The sequence below is a fragment of the Aquarana catesbeiana genome, linkage group LG04 (assembly GCF_042186555.1).
Source record: "Aquarana catesbeiana isolate 2022-GZ linkage group LG04, ASM4218655v1, whole genome shotgun sequence".
Lineage (NCBI taxonomy): Eukaryota > Metazoa > Chordata > Amphibia > Anura > Ranidae > Aquarana > Aquarana catesbeiana.
The window spans coordinates 186,919,485-186,940,647 of NC_133327.1; the positions used below are offsets into that span (position 1 = coordinate 186,919,485).

Here is a 21,163-nt window from a genome sequence, read left to right on the forward strand (position 1 = left end):
ACATTTTCTGCACTTGATTTGAAGTGGTGGAGCTTTGTATAACTTTTTTCAGTTGTGAATGGTGGTTCAGTAAATGTGATCCAGGTGGCTCTGCAGCCACTGATCATTTTTACAGTAGTGAATGCAGACAGGTTGCCTAAAGTATATTAACTAGACCAGTGGCTGGCCCAGGCTGTAGAAGGGGTTAATATTGTGTGCTACTGTTCCCAGGATTTATCAGTTGTAATGGAGGGCTGTGGAGACATTGGGGGCTTGATTGACCCATAAAGAGAAGCTGTTGGTCCCCTGTTTCTGTGTCCACAATTCTGTGAACAGCTGAGCAACAAATAAAAAAAAGTAATTAAAACATTTTTAAGTACTGACATTCTTCCTGTACATGCACGTGAATGCTGACATGGCATAGGACCTGCATGTGTATTCAAAAAGCGATTTCACCACATATGTAAGGTATAATCGCAAATGTCAGAGGCCAATGTTTTTAAGGCCATAATTCATGGTTAACTCTAAATTGATAACCTGTAAAGGCTTCTAAAGTGTCAACTATGAAAACTTTTAGATACCGTAGAATTTTGCCATTTCATGAGTACTTACAATTTTGACAACCTTATGCCCTGTACACACGATCGGATTTTCCGACAACAAAACCGTGGATTTTTTTCCGACGGATGTTGGCTTAAACTTGTCTTGCATACACACAGTCACACAAATGTTGTCGGAAAATCCGAACGTCAAGAACGCGGTGACGTACAACACGCCGAGAAAAATGAAGTTCAATAACTAGTGCAGCTCTTCTGCTTGAAACCGAGCATGCGTGGAATTGGGTACACACGATCGGAATTTCCGACAACGGATTTTGTTGTTGGAAAATTTGAGATCCAGATCTCAAATTTTGTTTGTCGGAATTCCGACGGAAAATGTCCGATGGAGCCTACACACGGTCGGAATTTGAACATTTGTTGTCGGAAAATCCTATCGTGTGTACAGGGCATTAGACTGTTTTGATATCTATTTACTTGATGCATCCCCAGCTTTTTTATTTTACCATAAAATGGGTATTATGTTGCTGATTTTAAAACGAAACTCCATGAAGAGGAAATATTGTCTAACCACAAGAGACATGTATTTTCTAATTGAATCTTGGTATGCTTTGTGTATTTCGTCCAGATCTTTGTAGAACTTTATGTGAAACTTTGGCTCTGTGCAGGAGCTTCCTGTAATGAAGACCAATCACTGCTGCTCTTTCTCCTTGTGCTTGGTGACTGGTCATGTATCCGTCCTCCTCTAGTTTTCTGAAGGCAGTCTCTAGTGGGTGTACTTGCTGGGTTCCCCCCACAGCTCTGTCTGCGTAAGCTATGTACAGCACAGTGATGATGTCACTGCTGCTTTTACCATGTAAAATCTGGGTCTGCAAAGATATTTGCTATACACAAAGTGGATTTATGTAATTTGTGGCTATTGAGGAATCTACTGCATTTAAATGAGAGTTTAAATGCCCAGAGTTCAGCTTTAATGTGTGTAAAAAAATTAAAACATTGACCCAGATGCAAAGTGTTTAACGGTTGCTCTGCTTTAACTATGGTTAGTTGTCTACATGTATAGAAGCATGACTTTTGTATGCTGGTTTTAGCTCATCTGAACGGAGAGGTGTCTGGCTTGTGGCACCTCTGATCGCTAAATTGCCCACTTCGGTTCAAGGCAGAGTGTTAAAGGCAGCTGGGGAGGAACTGGAAAAAGGTCAACATTTGGGCTCATCCTCCAAAAAAGAACGGGACAGGCAAAAGCAAAAAAGGTAATATATTATTTTTCTTTCCGTTAGATGTACTAGCAGTTCATTAGAACAATTCACAAGACTTTTGGTATGATCCTATTAGAAAGCACCATTAAAGAGGTCTATTTATAAATAATTTCACACAAAATTAACACAAGTTTCACCAAGGTACATTTTCTAATTTGATTCAGTTGAAAAAATGTGTGACTCCTGGGTGAAAGTTGAATCTTGTATGAAAACACTCATACTTTGACCCTAAGTGTAATAGTTTTAGTACCTTCTTTTTTTGTAGTTTTGGTTTGAGAAGGAACTTGTTTACAACACCAGTTTTATTTTCAGTGCTATTCTGGTTATAAGTAGATTGCTCATAACACAAATTCCTATTACACAATAACTGTGATTTTTTTTAGATGTGCACATGTAATGTTTAACCACAATGATTATTCTTTAGAGAACATACCCTGTATAACTACAACTAGATGCAACCTAACAAAGCATAAAAATCCTGAACCATATACAATTTTACCTGACCACATCCTAAGGTGACCAAGGCCTCTCACCACAAAGGAACTGTTCACATCACATCACTGGTAGTCCAGGAACAGAGAAGTCAGCAATCCTAGCATAACATGGGGCACTATTGACACAGGGAACAGAATCCAGCAGCACAAAAAGAGTTTCACCAGCAGGAAAAGAAGTCTTTAGCAGTCTACGAATAGCACCATGGATCTGGCAGCTTGTGCCAACCACAAGCTCTAAACAGCTCTAAATTTATCTCCATGGGTGGGTGACAGTCTTTTAGACCTGTAGGGCTTAGGCACGCCCAAGTAGTGGCAAATGGCATCCTCATAACTCTTTTCTTCGTGTAACTCAAGCACATTTAACAGGTCCTCTGGAATGTACATAGGCGTATGCAAGAGGTGTGCCAGGTGCTACTGACTTCCCTTCTCTTCTCCCCTCTCAGCTGCTGTGGGGGTGTTTCAGGATGGAGGGAAAGGGCTAGTCAATATGTAATTTACTGGCCCCCTTTTTCCTAAATGAACACAGTGAACACACTCACTCACTGTGTTCATTCACAAACGGAAGCATAGTAAACACCGTTTACTATGCTTCCGTGTGTTTGCGCTTTGGTGTGCACACCCTAATGCAATAGACTTCGCACACCTACAGAATGGGAATGTATGAGTACTTCTGTCCATATTCAGGAGCTACCCTATTACTAACATTTCTTTGCAGACATGCTGAGTAACAGCCAGGTAGCATGTAGGAATCAGGATCTGCTTAAAAAAGACCTCAACAACCTGTCTTTGAACTTCAGTATATGTTGCAGTCTTTGGAGGGAAATCACTCAGAGTATTACTATGTAACTTTCCATTTGGTTTGGGGGACCATGGTACTGAGTCAGTGACAGCCAGGGCTGAAGAAAATTTTACTGACAAGGTATCAAGATTCTGGGGCAGGTGTCAGAGCAGTACTGATAAGCACCCCCTCTTCCACATAGTTCTCCTCATCTTTCTCCCTGTCTCCCCAAGTTCTGTCTTATCATACACAGTAGATGGTTCATTCTCAGAGTCATCCAGGGTCTCTTTTCCAGGATAAATTGGGTAAGGGAGGGGGCAGGGCCTAAGGTGCTGGGGACTCTAAGAACTGATTAAAGGGCCAGAGACTGGCTGTAGCTTCTTCTTCAGCAGCACATTTCTGACATCCTTTTGGGTCTCATTAACACAAAATTTCCCCATCCAATGGCCAGTTGCTAACAGTTACTGCAGTAAAAAAAAGAATTCACAAATCATCTAAAAAAAAAAACAGCCAGGGTAGTCCCAAATAAGCCCCCACCTGCGGAGTTCATCTCCAAAAGAGCTGCTGGTGTTACAGTTCCTTCTAGAGTTTCTATTGATGATCTGCATTAGATGGTGCACCCCTGGTGATTAAATCACTAAGCCAATACTGTAAGTCATTCAAGCAAAGTTTGGGTGAATTTTTAAAGTCCAAGGGCAAAAGGGATAGTGTCTACAGGATAGCCAACAGTGACAGCAATCACTCCGCTCAAATAGAAATACCTTCAACTCCGCCCATGGGCCAAGGGTGTGCCTTTAAGCTGAAACCAGCAATGGACTGAGCAAGGTGGTTCTCCTTTTGTGGCCATCTTCCTTTCTTCCAGGCCTTAGCATAGTCCCATTTCCCACTCCCTGCAAATGAATTCTGAAATGGATGAGCCTTCCCCAGGCAGCAGGCCTGAGAGGTAAAACGGCTCTGTGCAGAGTGGACCTCTTATCCAGACTGTGTCCCTGGTATTCACATCCTCTTCAGGCTAGGAAGCAAATACCTTTCTGGAAGGGATCCACGAATATTTCTCTCCTTTCTCAGCCCACATCACTGGCAAAAGACCAGGGTAAATTAAATATTCATAACCCAAAACATTGTACCTTCTTGCATAATCTGCTGGAGAACACTCCCCAACACCAGGCAGAAGCAAGCAATGCTCTAGGCTTAGGACAATCCAGCAAACACAGTAAACAATAGCAATCACAGTTCTGGCTGGCTACTGTCCAGGTTCACTCTAAATTTAGACTAGTGGCACCCCCAACTTCAACTTGGGCAGGGTCGTCAATCAATAAAGAAATCCATAAAATCTATTATAGTCACCAAATGGATTTTCATGGTATATGGAGAAAATAATATAGTGTGACATTCAAAGTCCCTATAGCATCTGGAACTTTCAGGTGTGTGATCTAATGTTAGACATTCATATGTATTATACTCTTACTATTCCCCATGTTGGACGTTTTCTATGTTACAAATGTACAGTATTGTAAAATGTTATAACATTTTTCATTGATCTTATAAAGCATGTCCCTGCTGAGTCAGCACCCATTCCTATCACTGGTACTCACCTGTTTAAAGGGACAGGATGAGCAGCGAGAAGGCCTCCTCACATCACTGCAAAATCAGCTGAATCAGGTACAGTGTTCTGGATCAATGCAGAAAACTTACTTTAGAAATAAAACAAGATAAATGATGGGAGGGAGGAGTCCCAATAGGAGACCTCCTAAAACGTAGACATTCCTGTCTGGTACCACATCCCTATTAAATTTTGTACAAAAAACCTAACTAGAGAATAGAGAACTTTACCACATTATGTAAAAAGTCAATCTTTTATTTTATTTTACAAATATTAAAAAAACATATTAGACATATAAAGAAACAAAAGTGCTACATGTCAACATTACAGCAGAAACCACTGTGGAGGACACCTAAACCTCCTCCACATCCACCCCCCACAATTATGCCTGAACGTGGACATCCAGAAGCACTAAAATAGCAATATGACAGTGAAGCATTCACAAGCAAGACACAATTTTAGTCCTAACACAAGCCCGGTCCCTTTAGGATTTTGAGTTGACAATTAGAGGAAATGGTTGATTCCTTCCTTCCAGAGTTGCAGTTGCAAGTAGTGGCCATGACTATGTTTATTTATATTTTATATGTAACATACAGAGCTCGACTGTTGTTACCTTCCTGATGAAGCGGGCATGCACCCGTTAAAAAGGCGTCAAAGTCACAGAAGCAATCCATTGCCCACGTTTTGGTGGGGATGATACGTGATGACATACAATACAAACCCATGCACTTGTAATGTTGACATGTAGTACTTTTGTCTCTTTTAATGTCTAATATGTTTGTTAATATTTTAAAAATAAAAGATTGACTTTTTACATGTATGTGGCACCTCTAAAGTCCTCTATTCTCTAGTTAGGGTTTTTTGTTTAGAAATAAAACACAGGAAATTCTAGAAACATACACCTGACAAAAATATTGGAAAGTTTCAAAATTCTATCAGTTTGCACTTTTGAAATCCAGCAGTTTATGAGTTTATTGGTAAATCTTAGTCCTAGCAACATTTTAAAAGTATGTTTATCCTACCAATATTCTCTGCTTAATTATGTCTACATCATATATACACTGGATGCTATTTTACATTACCCCTTTACATCATTCATACACAAATTTGTGGCTACTAATATTTACAGCATTTTCACAACCTGAAAATAAGTTTGATGTAATTAATCTTATCAAGACATGTTAATGTTTTTAGTTCATTGTTTCTATGTATTTTATGTGATTATATATGTTTATCAAGCTGATCCTATTTGCTTATTACATACCTCCATAGTTGTATTTTATTTGCTGTTTTTCACAATGGAAGTCTATGAGTTGGACAAATCATTCTAGTGCATTCCCTATGCAGCTGATATGTTATCTCAACTTGTGCTATGGTTCATTTATACTACAGGGCATTGGCTCACAATGCGTGCATTTTTGTGTGCTTTGGTGCATTGCAGCTCGCTCATTAGGGAGGCCATTCTAAATTTTCCTGCAACACCAAAAATGGGTTATTGTGCATTGTGGTGTGCTGCATATGGGTTCTGGCCATTGTTTGGGTGAATGGTACTGCAAAGCATAAAGCATGAATGTTGCACTACCGCATGGTGTGGTAACATGTTACTGAAGCCTTAAAGCTCAACTCAAAAGCAAACCGTCAAATACATACAAATATATTTATACATAAATAACATTTAGGAGAAGTGTTTTATTTGTTAAATGATTTATACTTCTGCTTATCCATTCCTAAAATTTGCACTGCCAGACAGCACAGCTAATAAGATGAAACCCTTTTCCCTGCTACAGTTGCAGACTGTAGAAGGAATTCAGAGGTGTCCTTTCAGCCTGGAGACTGGACAGTGAAAAAACAGCAACAAAACGATGAGGATGCCAAGACAAATTCTGATAATTACACTAGATACATTTAAAAATAAATATAATAAGTGGCATTATTTGTCTTCTATATATGCCTGAAGTTTAACTTTAAGGAAGAGTCAGAATAATTGCATTAAGTGCTCCCTCTAGTGACTAATCTTCAGTTCTCTACATTTAATACAATGGCAAATATAAATACGAGGAAGCATTCAAATTCTGAAAGTCATATTATTTATTATAAACCCTGCAAATAAAGACACAAATGAGTGTGAGAGGAGGAGTTTCAAGAGGCGGAGTCAGTACAGCAATCACAGCCCACAGGCAGCAAGGTACCATGGGATATGTAGTATTTAGAAATCAAAAGTAAACAGCAGATAGGGTTGCCACCTTTTCTGCAAGCCAATCCTGAACATTTTAGCAGTGCAAGGCAATTATTTTTTATAGTATACACTATAGGATTGTAAAAAACCTGGGACACCTTTGGGTGCTCCAAGGAGAGTAGTAATGCGGCCCGCGTAGCGTACCGTGGCCAACTTGTGTTAACAGTGCGAGGAGCTTAAAGGGGCATGGATAAATAAAACAAAAACATTCTTGTACCCATAAAATATGCTTAGAATGCTGTGTCACAAGATAGAGTCTGACAGACATGTATAAACCTCAGCACAATAATAAAGAAAAACCCAGATTCCTCTAGCCACGCAAACTGGGCCTAAAACTAGGGGGGGGCAGGGGGGATCTGCCCCCGGCGCCACATTGAGGGTGGCGCTGCTGACAGGAGCAGTGACAGCGGTAACACTTGTGGTGAGGACTGTGTTCTCTCTCCCTCTGCTATTCCCCACCAGATGCCTCCCCTGAAGCTGTTTTTGGGTCCGCTCAGAACTTGTAGCAGGGGCGGACTAGGTAGGTAGGGTGAACATGAATATGTAAACAACAGTTGTACAACACATATTGGGTATTCCTCATTTACTAATAAAGCCAACTGATAATTTGGGGCATCACAGGTTTTTTTTACACTTTCCAGTTATGAGGCCTGACATATCTGGTATCTATTTACCTGACACAACCTCATCTTTTATTTTGTACACATAGATTGAGTATTAAATTGAGTTTGTGTGCACCAAAAATCATTTAGTGTATTTTTTCTGAAAATATAGATTTGTTAAACAGTTGAGCAAATATTGTGCAACATGAAACATATCAACTACCATCTTTTTATAAAAAATAATACATAAGCCCAATAGTGACCTCCAGAGTTAGGGACAGCTGACATCCTTCTGTGTAGGGTGGGTTACAAGGCATGATGGGTGTAATGCAAGGTAGATTGATGGGCGTCAGACACCTCTTGAATGCAAAGAGATTTATTGTCTCATAAATAGAACTATGGGAGAGAGGGTTGGGGCCAGGACACCCTTAAGTAGATGCAATGTTAATTGGCAGACTACGAGACTTCTATAGATAGACAGCCATGCAAGGAAAGGTATCTAGCCAGACACCACATTTGCATGAGTAGGAACGTTGTCTCCTATGGCAACAGTCTTGTAACAGTTTCTAACAAAGTTTGCAATAAACTCTTTCACTTCTTCTACAATCTCCTATTGTAGAACTTTACTTCCACTGAGCCCTCAGTCTTTCGCTACACTTACTGATCCACTGCCACTGGATCCCCTGAGCTCTTCTAATTTAGCACTCAGTGTCTTCCTCAAGCATCACCCCCGCTTCACCACTAAGTCCCTGGCTTGGCACTCACAGATACTCCCCAAGCTTCACCCTTGCTGACACATTAGGTCCCTGGCTTGGCACTCCACAAGCATCACCTCTGCTGTCCCGCTGGGTCCCTGACTTGGCACTTGCTGAAATTTTCCCACTTTTTCACCAACCCCGGCTGACGAAAAGTCTGCTCTGGTACTGGCCTCAGCTTACTCACAGTGGTCTCCGGTGGCGAGGTGGATGGTCCCTTGTGGCAACAGCTTTCCCTCTACCTCCGACCACGACTGGTTCCCCGGCCGACTGAACCATTACTTCTGGTTGGAGTTGCAGTCCCAACCCTACGCTGCTCTCTTGCTTCTGGATAGGCTCTCAGACAGCCTAGCAGCCAGATGTCCCCGGGATAGGCCCAAGGCTTATGACCTAGCAGCCCGGGGCATTACAACACACGTCCACCCAGACAGTCATCCAGGTGGCACAGAATCGCGTTCATGACTCCACCCAAATAAATAGGCTCTCCCACAAGGCCAAGGGTCCCAAGAAAATCCCTGCCCATTGGCTGAGACTCCCCATTCATTCCTAATCTGTCCTTGTGTAGCACCCTCTGCCAGTAGGTAGGTGCTAGTAAAGGTTATATTACTAGGGTTTGTTCAGCACAGGCAAATTTAGGAAGGCTTATGCTGCAAGCTAGGCCTGTCTGTTTTGATCTGGGGCTGGGAGTGGTCAGAGTAGCAGTGGGTGTGATCACTTGTGCTCAAGTTCTGAGGCGCCTCCCCTGCTTCCAGGAAGAATGTTCTGGAGTAGAGACAGGTCTTTCTGGGAGATACACTGATTGTCTGTGCAGCATGCTGGAGAGAGCCCAGGCCACCATGTATCCATGGATGAGTGCCCAGCCTGCAGCTTGGTCAGGGTGAGTGAGATGACCCCATCCCTCACACATACCATCACATACCCCCCTCCATCACCCCTGAGACAGGGACCCCATCTCCCCTAAGAACAGGGATCCCATCACCCCTGAGACAGGGACCCCATCACCCCTGGGGACAGGGACCCCATAACCTCTGAGACAGGGACCCCATCTCCCCTAAGGACAGGGACCCCATCACCCCTGAGACAGGGACCCCATCACCTCTGGGAACAGGGACCCCATCACCCCTAAGGACAGGGAACCCATCTCCCCTGGAGACAGGGACCCCCATCTCCCCTAAGGACAGAGACCCCCATCTCCCCTAAGGACAGGGACCCCCATCTCCCCTAAGGACAGAGACCTCATGTCACCTAGAGAAAGGGACCCCATCTCCCCCGGGGACAGGGCCCACTTCTCCCCAGGGGATAGGGACCCCTTCTCATCTGGGGACAGGGACCACCTTGTCACCTGGGGACAGGGACCCCCTTGTCACCTGGGAACAGGGACCACATCACCCATGGGGACAGGGCCCTCTTCTCACCTGGGGACAGGGACCCCATCTCACCTGGGGGCAGGAACTCCATCTGCCTTGGGGACTGGGACCCCATCCTCCCTGGGGACAGGAACTCCATCTCCCCTGGCAATGGGGACTCCATCTTACCTAGGGATCCCATCTTCCCTGGGGACCAGGACCCCACCTCCCCTAAGAACAGAAACCCTATCTACAGACCATAATGGTTGGCAGGACTGGCGTCAGCCATCATAGGGTGCCAGGATGGAGGAGAAGGGAAAACACACAGAGGAAATCTGAATCCCCAGCTATTTGGGGGGTGTACCAGCAGGGGTCACTGGACACCGGGGGGGGAGGTACAGCAGTACCAGCGTGCAGTCACTGGAGATGGGGGTGGGTACAGCAGTACCAGCAAGGTGTGCACTCCAGCCCCTGTGTGCTCTTTTCCGGACCTTCTCATCTGCTCTGCCAAGTTCCCCCATCCTCTCTCCTGCTGGCTGCTGCTGGGGATCTGTCAGGACGGAGAGTGGGAAACGGGCCGGTAAATGTGTACCGATCACTGACTGTCCATTCATAACTGTGGCATATAGTAAACTGCGTTTACTATGCTTCAGTTGATGAATGGGCAGGAAGCTCTGTACAGAGCTATTCCTGTCCATTCATTCTATGTAGCTTAGGCTGCAGATAAGGAGATTGGGGCTGTATCCTCAATCTTCCTCTTTGTCTCAAAGGTTTAGACCTCTGAAATGTCACCAAAGCCCCCCCCAACGGAGCTCCTAAAAAATTGTAAAAATATAATAAAAAACTACTGATACCAGTGGCAGAACTACAGGGCTCCCAAGGGTCTTACCTGTAGTTGGGCCCTGGAGTTCCACCACCTGAGGGAAGGGCCCCGGCTGGGGTTCAGGGGGGCCCTTAATGGTTTCTTGCACCGGGGCCCTGAAGGTTCTAGTTACACCACTGGTTGGAATGCATGGTCCGGAAAAGTTCCTCATCAAGGACTCAGGGCTGGAAGGTCAGTGAGTGTTACCACAGTGGATGGCTGGAGGTGTCAGGGAATCTGTGAGGGAACTCTGCTTCTACATGGTCATTATGGGCTGGCTGGGAGCATGGGCTGGCTGGGAGCAGTAGTCCATTTCCTAGAAGACAGGCTTTTAACCTACTAGGCCTCCGGGGAGAGGTTCTGCAGACCTCAGGCCTAGTAGCAGCGAGCCACCAGAGCCAGTAGAGAGGCTTATTCAGAGTGAGTTCATACTACCCAATAGAAGAGGATGTGTCATACTTCAATTAGCAACTACAAATTTGTGCAGGAGGAATCAAGTCTGTACAGGAGGAAACAAGTTTGGGCAGGAGGTGAAGAGATCTAAGACCATTGCTTTTACACGGTCAAAAGTGATGTTTCTGTCCCTTACACGGTGACGGGTGGAGAACTCTTAGGAACAGCAGTCTGCATAGAGATGCAGGAGGAGTAATAGTCTGCATGGAGATGCAGGGGAAGATTATATCTAGTCTGTTATGCACAATTAATCTTCAGGCTCTAACTTTACTCAAAGTGTTATGGAAACTTTAAATATGATGGCAATGATGAATTCTATGGTTATCCCATATCCCTATCCAAGTTGTACCCCCCAATAAAACAACAAAAACAAAGCTTGCAAAGGACTGTTCATTGTCTCTGGAAAGGATGCATGAAGTCTGGCAGTGGGGTGATTTGGCGGATTGTTTGTCAGTAGTGCTAACACCATGGCTACACTTGCAATGCCCTTGTCTTATCTAATGCGACCAGATACCTGGCCATCTAGTGACAGAAGAGAGAAGTGCAGCAATTCCAGATATAGGGTGAAATCAATTGACCTCCTATCAATTAGCCAAGGCAACTATCACTTGGCAAATAAATTTGCTAGCAACCCTGCCTAAACATCAGGGGCTACATAATGTTTTTGGGGTGTCGCATCATTTTTTAGCCACAAATGCAGATTTTAAAATGTGTTCTTGAGAAATGAAAACATGGCTCCTGGGGGGAAGTAGTTAAGCAATCTTCAGGCCTAAAATTTCCGTTTTAACATGTGTGCAGAAAATGTAAAAAAAATAAAAAATAAAAAAGATTAAATATATAAAACGAGGTGGTTATGGCAGCAAAAGGGTTATTTGCTGATCTTCCTTTTCACAGTACCACACTACATTGTTCTAAAAGTTTAACAAAATATTAACAGAGTGCTCAAATACACTTCAGAAACCACAAAACCACATTGCTTGAAGCCTCTCCCATCCCTGTATCTACCAAAATATTCCCCAAACATTAAAAAAATAGACTTCAGGTATATGCTTGGTAAAAATTTGCTAGCATTAGAACAGTACAGGAACACTTGAATGGGCAGCAAATGGAAACAGTAAGACAGGTTTTATCCTGGTATAAAAACTATAGTTTTGGAGTGACTTGGGATTCTCTGCTGTAGTCATTTTTTTGTTACTTTTTATTTAATTTCATTATTTTTGCTTGTAAAGGCCACCCCTGCTCTGGTCAAGCAAACACAATTAAGGGATGACAATACAAACTGGGTATCACCTTGGGAAAGAAAAAAGTCCTAGGCCTCAACACCACTTTGTCCCTATGGAAAAACCAAAAGAAGGTTGCAAGCTCAGACACTTGCCTTGCAGAGAAGGCTACATAGAATGGCTACATAGATTATCGCTTTGTAGGGAGTAAAGAGAGAAATGTATCTGATGGGTTCAAAAGGCAGTTTCTGAAGCTCAGAGAGAACCAGATTAAGTCTTAATTGAGGAGTGGGAGTCTGTCTCTGAAAAAAAATAGTAAGGCAGAAAGCTGACCGTTGATATTGTGGAGCCAAATGCTGGTCCTGATCCAGCCCCCCAAATATAAATCAACTGCAATGGTTATTTAAAAATAAAGGTTTTGCTAAAAAACAAAAACAAAAAAGAAAACAAATACTTACCTTGGCCCCAGCTTCTGGTGCTTCTAAAGGGCACTGCTGCCTCCTGGTAAAGCAGAACACTCAGAAGTCTATGGGATTGTGCTCCAGCCTATTACTGGGGCCTATTCTCATGAGATTTCAGGTGCCCAGCTATCCTAGGAGGCAGTGTTGAGACACAGTGACATCAAAGGCAAAGGTAAGTATTTTTTTCTTCTTTCAGCAAAAACTTTATTTTTATATCACCGTTGCAATCAATTTAAGTTGTGGGGGTGGGGAAGCATTCAATAGATTAACTGTGTGTAATTAAGAGGTGTTTATCTACAGTGATGGTTCTAGTTCACATGCATTTTAATAGCATGTCCATATGCCCTGTACTCCCTGCAGATTCTGAGTAACTGGAGAGAGGAGAAATACCAAGATGACGTGAAAGCTCGCCAGATGATGCATGAGGCTCTTCAATTACGTCTGAATTTGGTAACTTTTATCTCAGTAATACAATATATACAGTATCTAAAAAAGTGAGTACACCCTCACATTTTTGTAAATATTTTATTACATGTTTTCATGTGACAACACTGAAGAAATGACACTTTGCTACAATGTAAAGTAGTGAGTGTATAGCTTGTATAACAGTGTAAATTTGCTGTCCCCTCAAAATAACTCACCACACAGCCATTAATGTCTAAACCACTGGCAAAAAAAGTGAGTACACCCCTAAGTGAAAATGTCCAGATTGGGCCCTATTGGCCATTTTCCCTCCCTGGTGTCATGTGACTTGTTTGTGTTACAAGGTCTCAGGTGTGAATGGGGAGCAGGTGTGTTAAATTTGGTGTTATCGCTCTCACTCTCTCATACTGGTCACTGGAAGTTCAACATGGCACCTCATGGCAAAGAACTCTCTGAGGATCTGAAAAAAATTGATGCTGTACATAAAGATGGCCTAGGCAAAAGGAAGATTGCCAAGACCCTGCATCTGAGCTGCGGCATGGTGGCCAAGATCATACAGTGGTTTAATAGGACAGGTTCCACTCAGAACAGGCCTCTCCATGGTCGACCAAAGAAGTTAAGTGCAAGTGCTCAGCGTCATATCCAGAGGTTGTCTTTGGGAAATAGACGTATGAGTGCTGCCAGCATTGCTGTAGAGGTTGAAGGGGTGGGGGGTCAGCCTGTCAGTGCTCAGACCATACGCTGCACATTGCATCAAATCAGTTTGCTGAAGACAAGCAGACTAAGGACATGGATTACTGGAACCATGTCCTGTGGTCTGATGAGACCAAGATAAACTTATTTGGTTCAGATGGTGGCAAGAGTGTGTTGTGGCAACAAGGTGAGGAGTACAAAGACAAGTGTGTCTTGCCTACAGTCAAGCATGGTGGTGGGAGTGTCATGGTCTGGGGCTGCATGAGTGCTGCCGGCACTGGAGACTTACAGTTCATTGAGCGATCCGTGAATGCCAACATGTACTGTGACATACTGAAGCAGAGCATGATCCCCTCCCTTCGGAGATTGGGCCACAGTGCAGTATTCCAACATGATTACGACCCCAAATACACCTCCAAGACAAAAAAAGCTGAGGGTAAAGGTGATGGACTGGCCAAGTATGTCTCCAGACCTAAACCCTATTGAGCATCTGTGGGGCATCCTCAAATGGAAGGTGGAGGAGTGCAAGGTCTCTAAAATCCATCAGCTCTGTGATGTCGTCATGGAGGAGTGGAAGAGGACTCCAGTGGCAACCTGTTTAACTCTGGTGAATGTGATGCGCTAGAGGGATAAGGCAGTGCTGGAAAATATTGGTGGCCACAAAACATATTGACACTTCGGGCCCAGTTTGGACATTTTCACTTAGGGGTGTGCTCACTTTTTTGCCAGCAGTTTAGACATTAATGGCTGTGTGTTGAGTTATTTTGAGGGGACAGCAAATTTACACTGTTATACAAGCTGTACACTCACTACTTTACATTGTAGCAATTTGGGCAGATGTTTAACTTTAATTCTAGAGTTCTCAAATGGCTGCTGTCTTTTACCTTCTGCTGGAGGAAGTTTGTGATATTTTAACAGTTACACCATTTAGTGCATATTACATAATATGTTTATTCTAACCTTTATGAAGAGTATTATTATGACTAGCAGTCATATCATTGCAGCATGATGGGATAAGGCCTCTTGCACACTGCAGATTGAAAAAAGCTCAGTACAGCTTTTTTTTTACTGAGCTAAAATACAGCCCATTCATTGTAATGTGCCGATGCATACATGAACGTAAATAAGAACTGTGCATTCTTCAGTAATAAAAAATAAAATAGAAAAATCTGTTTTTTTGGTCAGTAATTTATGGCTCATGTGCACAAATGCCAATTTATATATTGTGCAGAACGAGAACACGAGAATACATTTTTGGGCATTTGCGCGAAAATGTGTGAGTTGCGTGTGAAAATGCATGTAAATTCCCACAAATACATACAAAAAAAGTCTGAAAAAGTAGATGCTCAAACAGGAGTATCATGTGCAAAAGGCCTAATATGGGTCGATTTAGGATAAATCGTTCTCCATACTGTACTGCACAGTATGTTCATATAGTGTTTCTCTTTGTTCTTATAAAGGTTGGAGGAATGTTTGACACAGTACAGAGAAGCACACAGTGGACTGCAGACTGGGCTGTTTTACTTCTTCAGATAATTACATCAGGCACAGTTGACTTGCAAACGAATAAGTGAGTTTTACCTTTTACACCTATCCATATAATAGTTCTAATGTCATCTTTGGAAATCTGGTTCTTTTTCTGTGTTGCCAGCAGGGGGAGTGCTAGGCTATAGAATGTAAGCTTCTGAAAGAGCATTGGAAGGATGTTAAAGAATCACATAGATTGACAGCAAACTATATCTTTACTGTGTGCATGGAATTTGTTTTACAGAGTTTAACAACTACATTTCTTATTTCTGCAAGGGACCCCAACATACCAGCAACAGTGTGTGACAACCTTGTGAAGACTTACAGAAAACGTTTAACCTCTGTCATTGCCAACAAAGGATAAATAACAAAGTATTGAGATGAACTTTTGATATTGACCAAATACTTATTTTCCACCATAATTTGCAAATAAATTATTTCAAAAACCAGACAATGTGATTGTCTGGATTTGTTTCCACATTTTGTCTCTCATAGTTGAGGTATACCTATGATGACAATTACAGGCCTCTCTCATCTTTTTAGGTGGGAGAACTTGCACAATTGGTGGCTGACTAAATACTTTTTTGCCCCACTGTATGTCTGAGAAGGTTCACATTACTCTATAGTGGGTCATGGACATGGTATAGTTAGTAGTCATCAGTTACATTCAACAAGATAATAATTTTGAATAAGTTCAGTGTCATTCTGATCCAGAGGCTTTAATCATTTCTAATTCACTGCCATGGAGAAAGTATGCAGATCAGGAGTTCTGTCTTTAGTTGCTAATATTCCAGGTCAGTGACTCTTAATGAAGGTAGAGAAAGAAAGGCAAATAGAATGTTCAGAAAGAGGTCAGCAATGGCAGCCCCCTATTTCTCTCATTAAAGCTTTCCTTTATGGCAGTACTGGTATTGAACAATGCACACTTGTATTTTTCTAGAACACAGAGAAATCTGACATGTTTTTTTTCCTTTTTAGTGAATTATTCACAACTGTTCTTGATATGCTGGGTGTCTTAATAAATGGAACCCTTGCCTCTGATCTTTCCAACGTGTCTCAAGGAAGTTCAGAAGAAAACAAAAGGGCTTACATGAACCTAGTGAAGAAACTAAAGGTTAGTGAAGAAACTGTACGCACTTTATTCTACTTCAGAAGGGAAATAAAGTATGTGTAAATGAAAAACGTAGGCTTGCTGCTTTATGTAGCAATATTTCACAATACCAGGTGTGAGATAAGTCAAACATTTGGAAGCTATGACACTTACAGTATCTCAAAAGCGAGTACACCCCTCACATTTTTGTAAATATTTTATTATATCTTTTCATGTGACAACACTGAAGAAATGACACTTTACTACAATGTAAAGTAGTGAGTGTACAGCTTGTATAACAGTCAAAATTTGCTGTCCACTCAAAATAACTCAACACACAGCCATTAATGTCTAAACCACTAGCAACAAAAGTGAGTACACCCCTATGTGAAAAAGGTCTCAGGTGTGAATGGGGAGCAGGTTTGTTAAATTGGGTGTTATTGCTCACGCTCTCCTATACTGGTCACTGGAAGTTCAACATGGCACCTCATGGCAAAAAACTCTTCTAAAGATGATGCACAAGAAAGCCCACAAACAGTTTGCTGAAGACAAGCAGGCTAAGGACATGGATTACTGGAACCATGTCCTGTGGTCTGATGAGACCAAGATAAACTTATTTGGTTCAGATGGTGTCAAGTGTGTGTGGCGGCAACCAGGTGAGGAGTACAAAGACAATTGTGTCTTGCCTACAGTCAAGCATAGTGGTGGGAGTGTCATGGTCTGGGGCTGCCAGCACTGGGGAGCTACAGTTCATATACTATAAATACCAACATGTACTGTGACATACTGAAGCAGAGCATGATCCCCTCCATTCGGAGACTGGGCCGCAGGGCAGTATTCCAACATGATAACGACCCCAAACACACCTCCAAGATGACCACTGCCTTGCTAAAGAAGCTGAAGGTAAAGGCGATGGACTGGCCAAGCATGTCTCCAGACCTAAACCCCATTGAGCATCTGTGGGGCATCCTCAAAAAGAAGGTGGAGGAGCGCAAGGTCTCTAACATCCACCAGCTCCAGGATGTCATCATGGAGGAGTGGAAGAGGACTCCAGTGGCAGCCTGTGAAGCTCTGGTGAACTCCATGCCCAAGAGGGTTCAGGCAGTGCTGGAAAATAATGGTGGGCACACAAAATATTGACACTTTGGGCTCAATTGGGACATTTTCACATAGGGGTGTACTCACTTTTGATGCCAGCAGTTTAGACATTAATGGCTGTGTTGACTTATTTTGAGGGGACAGCAAATTTACACTGTTATACAAGCTGTACACTCACTACTTTACATTGTAGTAAAGTGTCATTTCTCATGAAAAGATATAATAAAATATTTACAAAAATGTGAGGGGTGTACTCATTTTTTTGAGATACTGTATATACAAACGTGCCTTAAAGCCTCATATTTCATGTGGCTTACTTCTGAGCCTAAGTGTAGACGTCCCATAGGAAATCTGTTGTTGATCTCTGATATTTTCTGTTTTAAATGATATCCAATCATTGAATATTAAAGGTTTCATCTGATGAGATGTCTATAAACCTGAACTAATTAAGGGATGAAAGCTCTTCCTAGGCGATTATTTTAAAAATATTTGAAGACAAAGGATTGTGCATTCTCTTGGGAAGAAATATAGCCTATATTTAACTTGGATGCCACTTTATGGTTGGGGAAAATGGGATTAGCTGAAGTAATGATCGCCATAAGACAGACCTTATAGATACTGTATGAAGTAAGGTCTGAAGAGTGTCTGAAAACAGTTTATACAGAACATGTAATTGTGAAGGAATCCAAGCTGCCAACTTCCGAGGAGATCATTCTTTCCATATACCTTATAGACTCACATGCCCACTCTGAGTGGTGGAGTATTTGGTTTGCGCCAATGTCTAGAAATGATGGTATGTGCGCAGGTTAGAAAATTATGTAGAAGGCCCCTTTTAATTTGCTTGGAGGAATCATAGAAAGTAGGGAGATTTGGGGATATTAGGGATCCTATTCCCAACTAATTTATGGTATATCTACAAGATGTTGTCCAAGAAGAGAATGATCAACGTATGTTCCCCAGTTTTGGGTCATTGTACTCAGGGCTGGTAAGCATCTCTAACATGTTTTTGGAATAGATTAATCTATTTTATGTAATACCCTAAGACATCAATACCACTTTAAGAAAATGTTATAATTACACTACTGCGCCTCGGACGAATTGGAGGTCTTATGGGTAAATGTCATTACCTTGCCCCAGTCTCATTCATTAGGGGAGGTACAGCGAGTAAGTATTGAACACATCACCATTTTTCTAGGTAAATATATTTATATATTTCTATATTTTTAAGGTGCTATTGACATTAAACCACATGTCGGTAACAACCCATGCAATCCATAAAATACAAAGAAACCAAAACAAATAAGTTCAGAAATAAAGTTATGTGTAATAAAATGAAATAACACAAGGAAAAGGCCTGGAAAGCCAAGACACCAGCTGAAATCTATCAGAAACTAGAAAGAAATCCTTCCCCTTGTCAGTTCAAATTAGTATCAGCTGGTTCAGTCTCAACTGATGGCCTATAAAAAGATGTCTCATTACCAAGGTGTCACACAAGAAACATCTCATGATGGGTAAAAGCAAAGAGCTCTCTCAAGACTTTCGCAACCTTATTGTTGCACAACATACTGATGGTTTTGGTTACAGAAGGATGTCTAAACTTCTGATTGTTCCAATGAGCACTGTTCCGGCCATAATCCGGAAGTGGGAAGAACATAATTTCACCATAATCCAGCCACGATTAGGTGCCCTTTGCAAGATTTTTGACAGAGGAGTGAAAAGAGGTGTCAGAAGAGTTGTCCAAGAGCCAAGGACCACTTGTGACCACTTGAGAGCTTCACGAAGACCTGGAATTAGCAGGTACAATTGTTTTAAAAAAAACCACTAAGTAATGCACTCAACCGGCATGGCCTGTATGCACGCTCACCACACAAGACTCAATTGCTGAAGAAAAAGCATGTTGAAGCTCGTTTAAAGTTTGCTGCACAACATTTAGACATGTCTGTGAAATACTGGGAGAATAAACTCTGGTCAGATGGGACCAAAATTAAACTCTTTGGATGCCATAATACACACCATGTTTGGGGGTCAAATGGCATTGCACATCACCCCAAAATCACCATACCAACAGTGAAGTTTGGAGGTGGGAACATCATGGTGTGGGGCTGTTTTTCAGCATAGGGTACTGGCAAACTTCATATCATTGAAGGAAGGATGAATGGAAAAATGTACCATACCATTCTTGATAAAAATCTGCTGCCATCTACCAAGATGATGAAGGGTGCACATTTCAGCAAGACAATGATCCCAAACACAAAGCCAAGGAAACTCACAATTGGTTTCAAAGAAAGAAAATAAAGCAGCTAGAATGGCCCAGCCAATGACCTGACTTGAATCCAATAGAAAATCTATGCAAAGAACTAAAGATCAGAGTTCAAAGGAGAGGCCCACAGAACCTTCAAGATTTGAGGACTGCGTGGAAGAATGGGCCAAAATCATACCTGAGCGATACATGTGACTAGTTTTTCCACACAGGAGGCGTCTTGAAGCTACCTTTACCAACAAAGGATTTTGTGCAAAGTATGAAATACATTTCAGTTAGCCTGTTCAGTACTTTTTCCCTGTGTTATTCCATTTTATTACACATAACTTAATTTCTGAACATACTTGTTTTGGTTTCTTTGTATGTATGGATTGCATGGGTTGTTACCGATATGTGGTGAAAATTTCATGTCAATAGCACCTTTAGAAATATATTTACCTATAAAAATGGTGACGTGTCCAATACTTATTTTCCCTGCTGTATTTAGCTCCTCTTTCCATTTAGGAAATATATAGGAATTGTGGCGTTTGTGGTATGAATTTAACATGCAAGTGAAGTGGCGCATCTGTAAGATGTACTAACCTAAAAGTGACATTTAAAAAGAAAAAAAAAACATTTGTTTCTAAGGCCCTTTTCACACTGATCGGGTCAGAATGTGGGTTTTTCAAGTGGACCCGATCAGATCATACATAGCTCTCTATGCAGCGGCAGTTGTCAGGGGACATGTGTCCGCTGACACCTGCCGGCATCTGATATGATCCAGCCTGCTAAAAACAGAAGGATGGGGATCCCCCATCCATCTGGTGGATCAATTCAGATGACAGTCAGATGGAAACAGACAAGCAGTCCGTTTCCATCTGACTACCCCATAGAGAAGAGCGTGCTATGCAGAGCGGACACGGACCTGTCATCTGCCTGCTCAGTGGGATCAGATCCCTTGCTGAGCAGGAGGATCTGCTTGGCGGAGTCCGCCCAATCTGCAAGGGGCCTAAATCACATTTCTGGGCGGCTTTGCTCTGTTTGTAAACAAAGCGATGGGGATTTCCCTCAACATCCATAACAGACTGTTTTCCTTAATGAGGGACTGGTATTAATTAAAAAGAATACATAAACTGTGTGTGGTTTCCCTCAAAATCCATACCAGACCCTTATTCTTAATGAGGGTCTAGCATGGATTTTATGGGGAAACCCCGGAAAAAAAACCCACAAAAAACTGAAAGCAAGGTTTTCATCCTCAAAATCCCTACCAGACCCTTATCCCAAAATCCACACCAGACCCTTATCAAATGAAAGGAGCCATAGACTCTCCCCTACCCCTCTCCTGAACCATACAGGACCATGTGATGTCAAAATAGGGAAGGGTTTCTTGTCAGGGGGACCCATAACAGTTGGGCACCATGTCCCCATGTTGATGGAAACCCATCTCCACATTCCAGGCCCAATGGATGTAAGAATTCATGTGGGTAG

The 21,163-nt window shown here is 42.3% G+C and overlaps 1 protein-coding gene across 5 annotated transcripts in view; it reads left to right on the forward strand.

Annotated features, from left to right (window-relative positions):
• The window catches only part of MED12L (mediator complex subunit 12L), a 777,103-nt gene that overhangs the window by 599,342 nt on the left and 156,598 nt on the right, over nt 1-21,163 (forward strand). For all 5 annotated transcript variants that reach the window (XR_012243786.1, XM_073625995.1, XM_073625994.1 and 2 more), the window contains exons 31-35: nt 1,628-1,789; nt 4,618-4,729; nt 12,966-13,055; nt 15,182-15,291; nt 16,227-16,362. Coding sequence is in view for 4 of the 5 variants with exons in the window: in XM_073625995.1 (XP_073482096.1) it covers nt 1,628-1,789; nt 4,618-4,729; nt 12,966-13,055; nt 15,182-15,291; nt 16,227-16,362 (610 nt within the window). In the remaining variant the exon portion in view is untranslated. The remainder of the gene's footprint in view (nt 1-1,627; nt 1,790-4,617; nt 4,730-12,965; nt 13,056-15,181; nt 15,292-16,226; nt 16,363-21,163) is intronic.